The sequence below is a fragment of the Bos taurus genome, chromosome 15 (genome assembly GCF_002263795.3).
Source record: "Bos taurus isolate L1 Dominette 01449 registration number 42190680 breed Hereford chromosome 15, ARS-UCD2.0, whole genome shotgun sequence".
In the NCBI taxonomy this organism is placed as follows: Eukaryota; Metazoa; Chordata; class Mammalia; order Artiodactyla; family Bovidae; genus Bos; species Bos taurus.
In genome coordinates this window covers 48,180,580-48,195,671 of record NC_037342.1, presented here as the reverse complement: position 1 = coordinate 48,195,671, position 15,092 = coordinate 48,180,580, and the positions used below count along the sequence as shown (strand labels likewise).

Here is a 15,092-nt window from a genome sequence, read left to right as displayed (position 1 = left end):
TAGACATAGTTCTTAAAGCTATTTAATATTTCCATTGTATATCCCAAATAGTAAACATTTCTGAGATACCAATCAAAAGGACTACTGGAAATATTGACATGGATTTTAAGGAAGTGAATGACACCAATGATGGGGTAGCATATTCTAGTGTAAGACAAATGGTATCAATTTTACTGTCATCAACAAAAATAAAAAGTGATCCAATGGGAATATCATTTAGTATATCATTAAGATAATTTTTCATGAGATTATCATATGATTTTTATCATTTAATCCCAAAGGCATTAAAAATGATATTATGCAATGATAAATGGTACCAATGCCATTTTCTCATTTATGTTACCAAACTTAATAGCTTTCACATTTACAGAAAAAGAAAAAAGTAAATAGGAACAGAATTGTTATTGAACTATGTCTCATTCTATTAATAAATACTAAATATTTTCCAGATCCAAGAAAAATAAAATCATGCAGCTCATTAAGAGATGGATTGAAATCAAATTTTAGTATTAATATATAAAAATTTGTATTATGCTCATGTTGTTTTGATCAATTATGTATTAATATCAGAAAAATGACTCAATAAAGAATACATTTTTAGAACAATACTCTATGTGTGACTAAATTTTAAACATAAAATTTAAATATATATATATATATATTGGGAAGTATTGTGAAAGAGAAACCACTAAAATTTTTCCAAAGAGAAAAATATATTATATGTATTACAAACTCTATGGTGGAGGTAAAATAAAAATTCGAGTTTGAGGAGAAAAAGGACTAACATACAAATATGTGAATGGAATGTTAAAGAATATCTTCATGCATATTTAACTTCATAATGTCTGCTATCAAAATATGCATTTAGTTTACATTTGTTATTTTAAACTGTGATATAACAATTTATTTTTAACTTGATATATTTATGAAAGTGAAGCATTAGTCTCTCAGTTATGCCCAACTCTTTGTGAACCCATAGACTGTAGCAGCCTGCCAGGCTCTTCTGTTCATGGAATTCTTCAGTCAAGAATCCTGGAGAGGGTTGCCATTCCCTTCTCCAGGGGATCTTCCCAATCCAGGGATCAAACCTGAGTCTCTGGGATGCAGACAGATTGTTTATCATCTGAGTCACGAGGGAAGCCTCAGTATATTTACAATATATCCAAAATGTGCGTTCAACATCTATGTAAATCTATGATAAAATTTTAGGTTTTAACCTGAAAATGCCTAAAAGGATACCTAATTTTTCCCTATTAATTATTTTACATAGAGAATGTAAAAATTTGGTAACCACTATTTTAAACAGACCAAGCATTTCAAAAAGTTCACTGTTTAAAGGTGACCCTAATGACGTGAACGAGCTCAGGAAGAATAGCATACGGTGAAAAAAAAACATTTCCCTTGCATTTGTAAGCCCTGAAGCCTGAGAGGCTGAGATCTGAGGCCAGTTACTGATCAAGCAGAACAAGCCTATCAATCCACCATACACAGACCTCTATTATTTAGGAGGTGTGAAGATGTACTCTCTCATTTCACCAAAGGTTTCCAGGAAACCATAGACAACCACAGGCAGAAGCAAGAAGTACCAACTAGAACTCTGCTGACAGTTAAAGAGAAGAGGTGGAGCAGAAGGAAAGATACAAGCATACCTGCTTCAGGGCATGGTGAGGATAGGAGGAGAAGGGAATGTAAATATCCAGACACCAGAAAAACAGGACCCAAAGCTCTATCAAAACAGAATTCTGTTGGTGTTTCTGTTGGGATTTTTCAGATCTGAAACCTGGTGTGTAAGGTTGTTCATATTTTACTTGATACCTAAGTTGAGGCCATTTACGCAGCTGTTCTTCATCCTCAGAATCTCCTGGCATATAAAATTTTGGTAGCCGCTATTCTAAACAGACTGAATAGTCTGAGAGTAGACACCACTGGATAGTAAGCTGGGGGGAAGAGTCTGATTCCGTATATAACACGAAGGAAGTTGTTTTATATGTAGTTTTACCATAAATTTACTGTTTAAACAAGGATACTTTTGAGAGGAAAAGGGATTGCTATTAATAATGATGCTGAGAAAAATAAGTGTAAATCACGACTATCTGGGACAACCCAAAAAGTACACTTGTCTTGCTCAAAGTCATGTTACTAGGATGGTCTTTTATTGGGAGCAGATTTTTAATATCTGTCTGACCCATCAAAATAAGAACCTGTTATATTTCAATTCAAATATCATTAAGTCTCAAGCCTCTACAAGTAACTTCCTATTTGTCAGACTGTTTGGTGTGAGCCTTGAGAAAAATAGGCAAAGGGCATTCAAGATCTCAAGTTGATCATAACTGTCAGACATGGCATATGCATGGGCACATACAGACACACCTCTGTTGATAACTTGTGAGATGGCAAGGGGTCAAGGTAACTCCTATGATCCAGATTCAAGCCCGAGGCAATGTTTGGAATTTCTCACTCCTATTCTTCCCCAGAAATCCTGGTGTGGAGCTTTGCCCACAGAAGAAACACCACCAGAGTTTATGGACTGATTCAAAGTCCCTCCCCCCTTGGAATGACTCAAAGTAATTCTCTCTTGCAGGAAAGCACGGTGACAATTCCCTGTTGGATTGGTTTGGTCTTGACACTGTAGATGATGGGATTGAGCACAGGAGGGACAAAGAGGTAGATGCTGGACATGAGTGTGTGGGCCAGAGGTGAGGCATGCTTGGCAGTACGATGCATCACAGACACACCAATCATAGGCACATAGTACACAAGTACCGCACAGATGTGTGACACACATGTATTGAGGGCCTTCCACCGTCCCTCCCCAGAAGCAATGCCCAGCACAGTGTAAAGAATCAGCATATAGGAGACCACAATCAGCAGTGAGTCCAGTCCAAAAGTGGCCAAGACAATGGCCAAACCCAGGATGCTATTGAGCTTAGTGTCAGCACAAGGCAGCTGGATCAGATCTGAGTGGAGGCAGTAAGAGTGGGAGAGGATGTTAGTGTGGCAATAGGGCAGTAACCTCAAGAGGACTGGAAGAGGAGCCATGAGTGTCACACTCTTCAGTGTAATGACCAGACCCAAAGAGACAATACGGGGCAGGGTGAGGATGGCTGTGTAGCGCAGTGGATTGTAGATGGCTACAAAGCGGTCATAACTCATAGCCAGCAGGACCCCTGACTCCATGCAGGAGAAGGTGTGGATGAAGAACATCTGGGCAAGGCAGCCATCAAAGTCAATCTGGAAGGCATCAAACCAAAGAATGCCCATGACAGTAGGCAGTGTGGACACAGAGACACCCACCTCAGTGGCAGCCAACATGGAGAGAAATAGGTCCATGGGCTCATGTAAGGCAGGATCTGCTTGCACTGCTGCCATGATTAGGCTGTTGCCCACAATAGCTACAATGTACATGGTGAAGAAGGGGAGGGACACCAGCCATGTTGGGCCTCCAATCCTGGAATACCAGTCAGGAAGACAGATACGAGGTCAAGACTTTCATTGCTCTCAGCTTTCATGTCATCAACAGCAGTGATCAGTCTTTACCTGCCACTTGAAAAAAAAAAAAAAATCAGTTAACTCCCACCCATGAAGCCTTCTGCCTTAGCAGCCTACATCAAAGTGTGAAGAAGAGAGAAATGGAAAGACATGGAGGAAATTGGAGTCATCTACATTATTCCTTGTAAAAATATCCCCACCTGCTATTCCCCTGACAGCCAGAGCCCTAAAATCTTATGCCTAAAAGAGATATTTGAGACTACCCAATCTTATGAAAGATAGCATCATTTAAAAATTGAGAAGCACTGGAATAAATCAGAAATGGGTCAAAATCAATACTCAGTCAGTTAATACATGATTTAACTTGTAAAGATAGTAATATTCTCTTACTTAGATATAAGAAATAACAAAAAAAAATAGCTTCCTATGTTCAGTGTTTCAGAGCTCTGCAAATGGATTCTCACAGACCTCAGTTTGGAGCCCAATTTACAGTTTACACACAGTGTGACCTTGAACAGGTAGCTTAACCTTTTGAAGCCTCTGTGTTTCTATATCTAAAACAGAAAAATAAAATACATCTATTACATATGGACATTGTAAAGGTAAACATGATATCGTATGGTATGTATGTATGGACAGACCTCATTTGTCACAAAGAGTAAAAACGAAGGCTTATAAACACTAGCCCTGACCCAAGGCATGGAGGAACATGAGTGATGGCAAAGAGTAACAAGAGCACCCAGGAGCACACAGCTTCAGGGAAATAATTCAGTCTTTGTGTGCTAGAAAGGATAACCAGATGGACAACTGTTTCTCTACCAAGCTGCCTCATTTCAGTCCCATAACAACCATGTTAAGTGACTGTCCTTAAGGCATTAAGTGGCTAAATTGGGACTAGAATCTAGTTCTTTCAACTGGAAGTCCTGTGGTCCTTCCTAATGAAAAAATATTTTATACATACCCAGCTGCCAGCCTTCTGAAATTGCAGCCACTTAAGGAAGAAGAATGTAGAAATATTGGGAAGTTGAGCATCTTCACCTTCACAGGCAGAGCAAAGTAGAGAATGGCAGACAGATTTCTTTTTCCTGCCTCCTAAGCAGACTAGGAGTTTGCTTGATCTTCCTCTTCCTTGTTTTTGAACTCCCACTGCCATTAATGCTGCTGCTACTGCTAAGTCGTTTCAGTCGTGTCCAACTCTACACGACCCCATAGACGGCAGCCCACCAGGCTCCCCCGTCCTTGGGATTCCCCAGGCAAGAATACTGGAGTGGGTTGCCATTTCCTTCTCCAATGCATGAAAGTGAAAAGTGAGAGTGAAGTCGCTCAGTAGTGTCCAACTCTTAGCGACCCCATGGACTGCAGCCTACCAGGCTCCTCCGTCCATGGGACTTTCCAGGCAAGAACACTGGAATGGGTTGCCATTTCCCTCTCCAATGCATGAAAGTGAAAAGTGAAAGTGAAGTCGCTCGGTCATGTCTGACCCTTAGCAACCCCATGGACTGCAGCCTACCAGGCTCCTCCATCCATGGGATTTTCCAGGCAAAAGTACTGGAGTGGGTTGCTGCTGTAGTCAACACCTTTATTTTATCTGAAGCTTTTCCTATTACTACTTGAGTGGAAATAATAGCCTCATCTATGACTTTAAAATATTTTATACATACTTTTTATTTTATGAGAAGTGCCTTTACACCTCTGTTCTCCCTTGGAATCTTAGGTAAACTTGTGTCTGGTTCCTTCTTGCCTCCCGCTGCTTCATGTTTCCAGCACAAAGACATGCTCAAGAATTCATGAATTAATAAAAGCATGAGCACATTGTTCAGGGTCATAACTGAAGTACATTCAGTTTTGGGTTCCATTCTCTAGATCAAAGTTAAACCAATGGGACACACACAGAGACAGAGGGGACCAAGTCATATATAAAGAGCATTGAAGGAACCAGCGATGCTTTTTCTCTGAGAGGAAGAGACTGTAGCCGAGATGGACAGGGATGGGTGTAAGAGGTAGTGCGTGACAGATGGAGATGAAGTTGACAATTTAGGATCCAGGTGAGGAAGATTTTTCTGAGTCAAAGCTACTAGATGAGACAATAAGTTTTTGTCAGTGAACATATTCAAGCAACAGTTGCCACAATTGTGTAACCATTGATGGAAATACTGGGGGGAGAATTCCAGCAGCTGCTGAACTGGGATTAAAGGCACTTTCAAGTCTCCTTCTGCCCTTGGGCCTGATGTTCCAGGAGGTCAAAATCTCTCCTGGTCTGTGATGCTGACAATATCATGACTTCGGTTCTGTGTGGAACAGAACAGAGGCAAGCTCTCAGCCCCTGTCACGGGATTGCCATGTGTCCTTCACTGATAGAGCCGTCTCTGTAGCCTTATCTGAAAGCGGTGTCCTGGAGGACACCTGGTGCTGGAAGGTATATTACTCTTTGTTTTTTCCTTTTTTAAGAAAATATACATGAAACTAAGATTTTGGAATTTTTAAAAAATTTTTTTCCATTGAAAGGGTTATACATTTTGACCAAGTGGGATCCATTCCTGGAATTTGAGAATGGGTCAACAGACAAAATTCAATCAATCTGATATGTCATCTTAATAGAATGAAGGAAAGCAACCAAGATCATCTCAATTGATCCAACAAAAGAATCCGACAAAATGGAATTTTATTTTTATTTGTTTTAAACCCTTCCATCATAAGCCAAACAAATGATAGCAAATACACATAAGCCAAACGATAGCAAATACACAAGCACACACTTGCACACACATAGCAGAAATTCACTCAAAGACACAGAGACTTGAGAGAGGCTGAGGGAACCACACAGGGACACAGAGAGAATTACAGACCGAAATATACTTCTTGTGCTCATACAAATAGATTTCAGACTCACCTGACAGAGCTCAATGAAGGGAGAATTGGCTTGAAAGACAAAGAACCTGAGCTCACAGTGTTTCCAGAATGAACCTCAAGCAGGTACTAGCCTCAAACAGGTAAACTTTATGTCTCTGAATATGAGTTCCTAGGCACCAAAGCCTCTGGGGTCTCAGTTTGCCTGAATGTGATACTGTGTTGGTAAAGGGGGAAGAAAAGGAGGATTAAATGTCACTTGGGAACAGAAGGAGGAAAAAAAAAAAAACTATCCCTGGAGACGCTGCCCTCTCTCCAAGAGAAAATAAAATTCCAACTGCTTCCTTGCGATGAAGAGGAGAATTTTCCTCCAAGCTCCATAGCAGCATTCTTCCTATCCCAATTATCCAGTCTCAAAATCAGAACTCTCAGCACAGAACTCAAGAGTTAAAATCCCCAAATTTGGGGCTTAAAATCCACATTTTAGGCAGAACCTAAAGCTTTACCCTCTAAACCACCAGGGAAGCCCTAAATAGTATACAGTTGTCGTGTGTGTGTTCAGGCATGTCTGACTGTTTGTGACCCTTTGGACTGTAGTGCACCCAGATTCCTTTGTAATGGGATTTTTCAGACAAGAATACTGGAGTTGCCATTTCCTTCTCCAGGTGATCTTCCCAATCAAGGGGTCAAAGTAATGTCTCCTGCACTGCAGGTGGATTCTTTACCATTGAGCCTTGGGGGAAGCTACACGGTGTCTCAGAGAGTAAAGAATCTGCCTGCAATGTGCGAGACTTGGGTTCAATCCCTGGGTTGGAAAGACTCCCTGGAGAAGGGAATGGCAATCCACTCTAGCATGCTTGCCTTGGAGAATTCCATGGACAGAGGAGCCTGGTAGACTGCAGTCCATGAGGTCTCAAAGAGTCCACAAGGACTGAGCATGTAACACTTTCACTTTGGGGGCTTCCCAAGTGGTACTAGTGGTAAAGAACCTGCCTGCCAATTTAGGAGACATAAGAGACATGGGTTCGATCCCTGGGTTAGAAAGATCCCCTGGAGAAGGAAACAGAAACCTGCTGCAATATTCTTGCCTGAAAAATTCCATGGACAGAGGAACCTAGTGAGCTACAGTTCATGAGGCCACAAAGAACTGGACAGGACTGAGAACACCCATTTAAAGCATAGACCCAATGGGTAAACTCCGGAACTAAGAGCCAAGAAAACAGACCTTGAAGTGCAGAGCTATTCCCAAGATTTAACCAACAGATCATATGACCATGGCTACCTCCATCCATTTATAACTGGTATTTCCTGCTCAATTCCCACTCTCATCACCTCCAATCCAACCCTCTACCAAGTTCTACAAGACTGAGATCTCCTCCAGGAGAGACATCCCCACTGAAAGACTACTGAGTACAAAGTCACACAGATGTGAGTTTGAGCTCTAACTGTGCTATCTACTAGCTCCATAATTTCATGAAACTAGTATTCCTTCAAACTGGTACCTGATCTGTAAAAAAAAAAAAAAAAATAGATCCTGTCTATAAGCGATTCAAATAAAAACAAGAAAGTGATCTTCAAAAATGTGATTGTACTACATGTGGTAATTATACTCATTAGAAGTTCTGCTAAAGGTTCTAATTTCAGATACTCCAAATAGTTCATTTTTCCAAATAACTGATCTTCCCATTAAGTATTTCATTTTACCTCCTCCTTGTTTCAGTTTCAGACAGAGTAAAGATGTACTGAGGGAAGGAATGGTTGGAGATCTCTCTATTTTTTCTATCAAGTCATGGGATGGTTAAGGGATGGAAACAAAATATGGACATAGAAGAAATTTTTCCTTCTCCATGTGGAACTTTGATGTATCTTAGATAAGCAGTTTGAAAACTCTTTCTGCTTTCCATCACTGTAGAATCCACTAGGTAAAAGTTAATGGGTTAGGAATGAGAAGATATAATTAAAGAGAATGTATAAAACAGTCTTATGAATAAGGTCATAGAATTATGGAGAATAGAGAGACCTACAATGGTGCCTCAGGTTGAGCATAATAAGTTCCTCGTGAGGAGAATCTAGGCTTTGAGAAGACCCAGAGGGAAATGTCTCTTAACTATGTCATTAGAGGCAGCATAATTGGAAATAAGCATCATCTTTGATACAGTCTTTCATTTATTTAACTAGTCATTTGGTTATTGATTTAATTCACGTACATTGGGTATATCAAACACTGTGCTAGGTGTAAGATTTTAGGTTTCACTATCATTTCATTATCTCTTTTTCAACTTTTGAAAAGTCTTCTTTCAAGACTTAGTATCTGTCACTATTTTATGAGAAAAGAAGTCAGGGAAAATAGTATTTGTTCATTCCAAGAGTGATAATGCCAAACATAATGTTTGTGCAAATCCCAACAAAAGGGATCATTATAAGTTAGGGCTTCCCTGGTGGCTCAGATGGTAAAGAGTCTGCCTGCAACGCAGGAAACACAGGTTTGATCCCTGGGTTGGGAAGATCCCCTGCAGGAGGGCATAGCAATCCACTCCAGTATTCTTGCCTTTAGAATCCCATGGACAGAGAAGCTTGGTGGGCTACAGTCCATGGGGTCCCATAGAGTTGGACTTGACTAAGTGACTATCTTTCATTTATGGAAAAATTATGAAGCAGGGACAGGGAGCCTGGTGGGCTGCCATCTATGGGGTCGCACAGAGTCGGACATGACTGAAGAGACTTAGCAGCAGCAGCAGCAGCAGCATGAAGCATTTTGCCCCACAGAGCTTAAATAGGGAAATAAATTTGTCTTGTGGTGTTTAAATCAAAAATGTTTTCAATGGAGCAAAGAAAAGATAGGCACAATGCAGGTACATGTTTGGTGCAGAAAAATACAATCACATTAAGAATTTCTCATTTTAGAAAAAGAATATACACTTTAGAAGGAAGTTAATAGAGTTTGTAGAAAATAAAAAAGTCTCAGAAGAGGTCTTGATCAGGAGACTTGTATGCATGGAACACTCACCCCAAGAACTCTTGCAAGATTCTGTATCTCAGTGTAACACCCATCTGATTATTTTCCCCTCTATATTGTATTTACTTAGAGGGTAGCCTTCTAGTTGGATTTTACCTGAATTTAGGATTTCAGGTTAGTTGAGATCTTAGCAGGTGGAAATTGCAAGAAAAGACAGGAATCTAGTGATGAGGCAGGAGCCTGAGTGCTAGTGAAGAGGCTGGAGATTGTTCATCCCATTTAAGTCATTTCTGTGTTCCATGTGCACCACCTTGTGGAGATAAGAGGCTATAAGTCAGTATATCCCTTTACCACCAACACCTTACACCTAGTTGTCAGGCACTCAATTTCTTCCAGCTTTAAAAATCTCCTGCAAGCTTAGGCTTCCCAGGTGGCGCGTTGATAAAGAATCCACCTGCTGATGCAGGAGATGCAAGAGACCCAGGCTTGATCCCTGGGTCTGGAAGATCCTTGGAGCAGGAAATGGTTCACACTTCATTATTCTTGTCTGGAGAGGCTACAGCCCATGGGGTCACAAAGAATCCGGTTCGACTGAGTGCACACACACAATCTTAAGCAGTCTCTCAGGATCGATCTTGTTTCCAGAGCTTCTTAGTGTGAAACCTCCCCTTTGTCTAAACAAAGCTGTTTGCAATTTTCCCAAATAGTCTAAGCCAATATTCTAGTTTAAAGGTTTTCAACCTGTAATATATATCAGATTTGCTTGGAGGACTTATTAAAAATACATATTACTGGACCTCACCACCTAAGAGTTTCTGATCAGGATATCTGAGGAAAGGCCTGAGAATTTGTATGCCTAACAATTTCCAAAACAATGCTGACGACACTAGTCTGGGAATCACACCTTGAGAACTAGTTTTTCAGACTCTTATTATTCATGATCTTTGTTATTTTTGTTGCACATTAGATACCCATAACCTTAGAGGGGTTAAAAAAGAGAAACACTATGCCTCTCAACATTTAATCACCCCAAGGTCTTATTAAAAGCAATTTGAATTCAGTAGGTCTTGTTCAGGGTCTAAGATTCTGTTTCATTAACAAACAACCAGATATAACAATTCTGTTGTTCACTGGACCACACTTGGAGTAGTAAAGGTTTAAATATGCTTGCCTAAATCTTTTTTTCTCAAGTAGTTTGTTATGCAAAGATCAATACTTTCCTGTCTTTCTGCCACCCTGACCAACTACCATATCCCTTCTCTTCCTTCATAGTCTACCTCACAAACATAGAAAAAAATATTTATTCCCACAAACCAATGGGCCCTTTCTCCCCCATGTGTGCTAAGTTGTTTTTGTCGTGTTCAAATATGTGTGACCCTATGGACTGTAGCCCACCAGGCTTCTCTGTCCATGGGGTTCTCCAGACAAGAATACTGGAGTGGATTGTCATGCCCTCCTCCAGGAGATCTTCCTAACCTAGAGATAGAACCCACATCTCCTTCATTGGTGGGCAGGTTCTTTATTACTAGTGCCACATGGAAAGTGCCCTTTTCCTCCCAACGAAGTCCCAGACTTCCACTGAATTTTGTCTTCAGTGTATCATTTCCTCATTCTTGGTAGTAGAATTGTGTTCAAGGATAATTGCACTGTGGAGCTTCCAATATTTTCACATATGTCAAATATATTTCAGGGCATCTTTATTTTTATGTTTTTCCCTTGATACATCTATCTGTTAAGAATATGTCTTATTCATCATTATAACATTGCTAGCAACTAGCACAAAGTTTTTCATAGAGTAAGTGTTCAATACAATGTGTCATTTTCTTGAGTCCAATGTTCTTTTATTAGTTCCATATTCACAGCTATCAAGATCCTGGTTCTTTTCCTTGTTTTAACATTCCTAAAGTCAGAAAAAGTCCCAGTCCTTCCTCCAAAATGGTTCTCACAGGGTCTGCAGCATTCTTCAGCCCCAAGACTTACAGAAGACTTGACGGATCCCTCTGCGTATCTCCTTTGTCTTCACACTGTAGATGATGGGGTTGAGCATGGGGGGTATAAACAGGTAGACATTTGACATCATGACATGAACAAGTGGGGCACTTTTCCAGAAGCGGTGGATCATGGAGACAGCGATTATAGGCACATAAAAAGCCAGTACTGCACAGATGTGGGACATGCAGGTGTTGAGAGCTTTGAACCGCTGCTCCCGGGATGCAATTGCCAGCACGGCTCTCAGGATCAATGTATAAGAAAGCAGGATAAAAGTTGAGTCTATGCCATAGGTAAAAATAACCACAAAGAGCCCATAGATGTTATTAACATGGATATCTCCACATGCCACTTTCATGAGATCTGGATGGAGGCAGTACGAGTGATGTAAAACATTGCCTTTGCAGAAGGGCAGTCGTTTCAGCAGAAAGGGGAAAGGGAAGAGAGTGGTGAAACTTTTGGCAACGATGCCTAGGCCCATAGCCAAGATGCGGTTGTTGGTGAGCACAGTTGCATAGCGTAGTGGGTCACAAATAGCCACAAAACGATCAAAGCTCATGGCCAGCAGTATGCCTGATTCCATGAAAGAAAAAGTATGAATGAAGAACATCTGAACCAAGCAGGCATCAAAGTCAACATGACGATAGTTGAAGCAGAAGGTAGCAAGCACGGTGGGAAGTGTAGAGAAGGACACTCCCAGATCATTGAGAGAGAGCATAGACAGGAAGTAGTACATGGGCTGGTGGAGAGTAGGCTCTCGAGTCACCAAAGCAAGGATGGTGAGGTTGCCTATGATGGAAATCAGGTAGAGGATGCAGAAAACCAGAGCAACCCAGGCTTGACCTGTCTGCATCCCAGGGATGCCTGTTAGCTGGAGTGTGGCTGGCTGGAAGGGGGTGCCATTGAGGCCTAACATGGCAGGCAGATGTAAGAACACAGATGGGGTATATGCCCAAGAGGGTGTGTGGGAATGTTCTTTACTCTTTTTCAGACATCCTGTCTCCAACACAAAAGGTCAGAAATTGAAAGTGTTGGCTTCTGGTCCTACTTCTTCCATTAGACTATGAGCTGTTTGAGGATAACAACTGAGTTCTACTCTGACTCACCAGAGCCCAGTTCCCTCTCACGACCATGTTATAAACTCCATGAAGGTATGATGAACAAGTGAGCAAAAGCAAGGTGACATGACGGGAGGTTATATGAGAAAGTTTCCTAATTCTCACTTAAAACTCCAGTATTCCTTCACTTCACCATCTCACCCTAGAAAACATATTCTGGAAATTTTGAGAAAAAATTAGAAATTAAGATGTACAGGGAAAAGGAAACACTGTCCTTGTCTCTGGGAAACCTTTTGTAGGTGGCAAAGATGAAACTTCTACAGCTAGAAAATTACAGCTTTGATAACTTTACTCAGACTTTACGTCAACCTCCTTGTCACTTTGAAGTCTTAAATTCTATTTTTTTTTTTTTTTTAGCTTCTGACCATAGCCTTCCACCTACCAATAATCTTACCTTCTCACCCCATGATCTTGCTTTCAAAGTTTTAACCATTCTTTCACCTTCTTCTCTTTATCTATTAGCTCTTCCTTCCTCACTGCTTTCCTGACCTACCCTCCCTCTAGGACTGGTATCTTTATCTTCTCTTTGCCTCTCTTTCACATTCACACAATACACCGTAACCACTGATAAATTCTATAATCAAATTGGGTGTGCAGCTGGATAAAGTCAAAGAAGCAAGTGCTTTATTGGGGAAGAAAGAGGAGACAGAGTGAGATTATTTACCACTACCAAAAACTTTAACTTGCTCTCAGCTAGCCCTTGTTTTCTGAGAAAAAGATGTCTCTTTCCCAAGCCCAGGCCCTCCACCTTTAGGATTGTGTTTCTTGCCATGTCACTCAGAGACCTCTTCCATTAGTCTGTTGTACTGTATCTTCAACCTCTCACTTTTTATCTCTTTCCCATCAACCAATAAGCACATACAAGATTATCCCGTCATAGAAACATAACTTTCCTTCTCTAGCTTCCATGCTGTTATTCTTTCTCAATTCATAGTCAAACTTCTTGAGACCCTGTCTCTCTAGATGCCAAGGAAGGGGAGCTTGTTTGTATGTCTGTTTTTCCAATCCATCTGAGATCCCCAGATTCAAGGATTTGATCTTAATGACTGCCTTATCAGGGCTTGATTTACTGTATTGTGGCTTCCACACTGCACTTTCCCAATTGAAACTAATTTCTGTATGGTCATTAGTGACCTCTTTGTCACCAAATCTTTTTTTTTTTTTTCTTTAAAATATAACACATTAGCATTTTATTTGGAAAAAATGGTATATATATAAAATATTTCAATTGCAATTACTCAATAAATACATGTATGCAGAAAAATGTTAGAAGGAAACAAAAATATATTATTAAAGTTTTTTTAAAAAGATTGTTCTGAATTTTCCTTAATTTTATTCATTTAATGTGACATTTATAGAAATTATTTCACTTTTTATCAAATTCAGTGCTTTTTACTTTCTTGTTCCTTTATGTTATTAGGCACTTGAGGGTCTTCTGTTATGGTCTACAATGATTTGACTGGATTTTCAGTTGAGCTATTTGATTTTACTCACTGAACCAACTTGTTAACTAACAAGACTGCGGCTATGCCTCCACTGGTTCCATTTTGGCTGACGGCTAAAATATAGCTCTACAAAAAGAAGGAACAGTGTCGGGGGGGACACCAAGCCCCAGACTCATGACGGGTAGGGCTCAGAACGCTCCACGTTTGTGTCACCAAATCTAATGAAAACATTCTCTTTCTTAATCTATTTGACTTTCCTATGAGAGTTAACATTGTTGGTAACTCATCCTTTTAGAACTGCCTTCTTACTTCAGAAGCATCTCCCTAATTTTCCTCCTTCCTTGGCATTTTCATCTCTACCTTCTTTATTGATTCCTCTTTCTCTGTCTTTGTCCTTTTCCAGCCTAACTCCTGGAAAAGAAATCAATAGTCAGAACAGTAAAAATTAAGAAACCATGTCATAAAGGACTTCTTTCCAGTTTTTATCCAAAATATCTCTGTAACTATATTTCTCTGGAACAGATAGCTCAAAATTAAAGGTTCACTCTGTAAAGAGTAGAACAGTGGTTTCCAGAGGTCTGTGGCAGTGTTGGAGGAAAGATGGGTGATGCTGATAAAAAGGTACAGACTTCCAGCTATAAAATGCATGTTGACTATAATTAATAATTCTGTAATAGGCATACTTAGGATTCCCTTGTAGCTCAGGCATAAAAGGATACTTCTACAATGCAAGAGACAGGAGTTTGATCCCTGGGTCTGGAAGATCCCCCACTTCAGTATTCTTGACTGGGAAATCCCATGGACAGAGGAGCCTGGTGGGCTACAGTCCATGGAGTCACAAGAGTCAGACATGACTTAGTGACAAAACCATTACTACAAATATACATACTAAAGCCTTTAAAAAAGTAGATCTTAAATATTATCACCACATTAAAAAAACTGATAATTATGTAAGGAAATAGAGGTGCTAACTAATTTCATTATGGTGATCATTTTGCAATACATTTGCTTACCAAATCCTCACATTGTGTTAAGTTTACATATGTAATATGTCAGTAATAGTTCAATAAAGCTAGAAAATCTATATTTAAAATTAAAAAATAAGATAAAACTGCTTTGAAATTTAGAAATGGTTAAGTCCCATATTTCTTTGACTTTTCTTGTTTCCATCATCTTCCTATCCCTCTTAGTAAAATCAGTAAAAGTAGATGGTGACTAGAGGATGGAGATGCCCTGATATTAGTAATA

At 40.0% G+C, this 15,092-nt stretch overlaps 2 protein-coding genes across 2 annotated transcripts; both read right to left on the bottom strand.

The window, feature by feature from the left end:
- Positions 1-2,559: 2,559 nt before the first annotated feature.
- On the bottom strand, positions 2,560-3,580 carry OR51K1 (olfactory receptor family 51 subfamily K member 1). Its single transcript, XM_002693217.6, is given in 2 exon segments — positions 2,560-3,425; positions 3,428-3,580. Coding segments are annotated over 2 exon segments (948 nt in total). The 5' UTR covers positions 3,510-3,580.
- A 7,675-nt stretch (positions 3,581-11,255) lies between these two features.
- On the bottom strand, positions 11,256-12,197 carry OR51I1 (olfactory receptor family 51 subfamily I member 1). Its single transcript, NM_001389880.1, has one exon. The coding sequence runs from the start codon at positions 12,195-12,197 to the stop codon at positions 11,256-11,258; it is 942 nt and encodes a 313-aa protein (NP_001376809.1).
- Between the last annotated feature and the right edge of the window lie 2,895 nt (positions 12,198-15,092).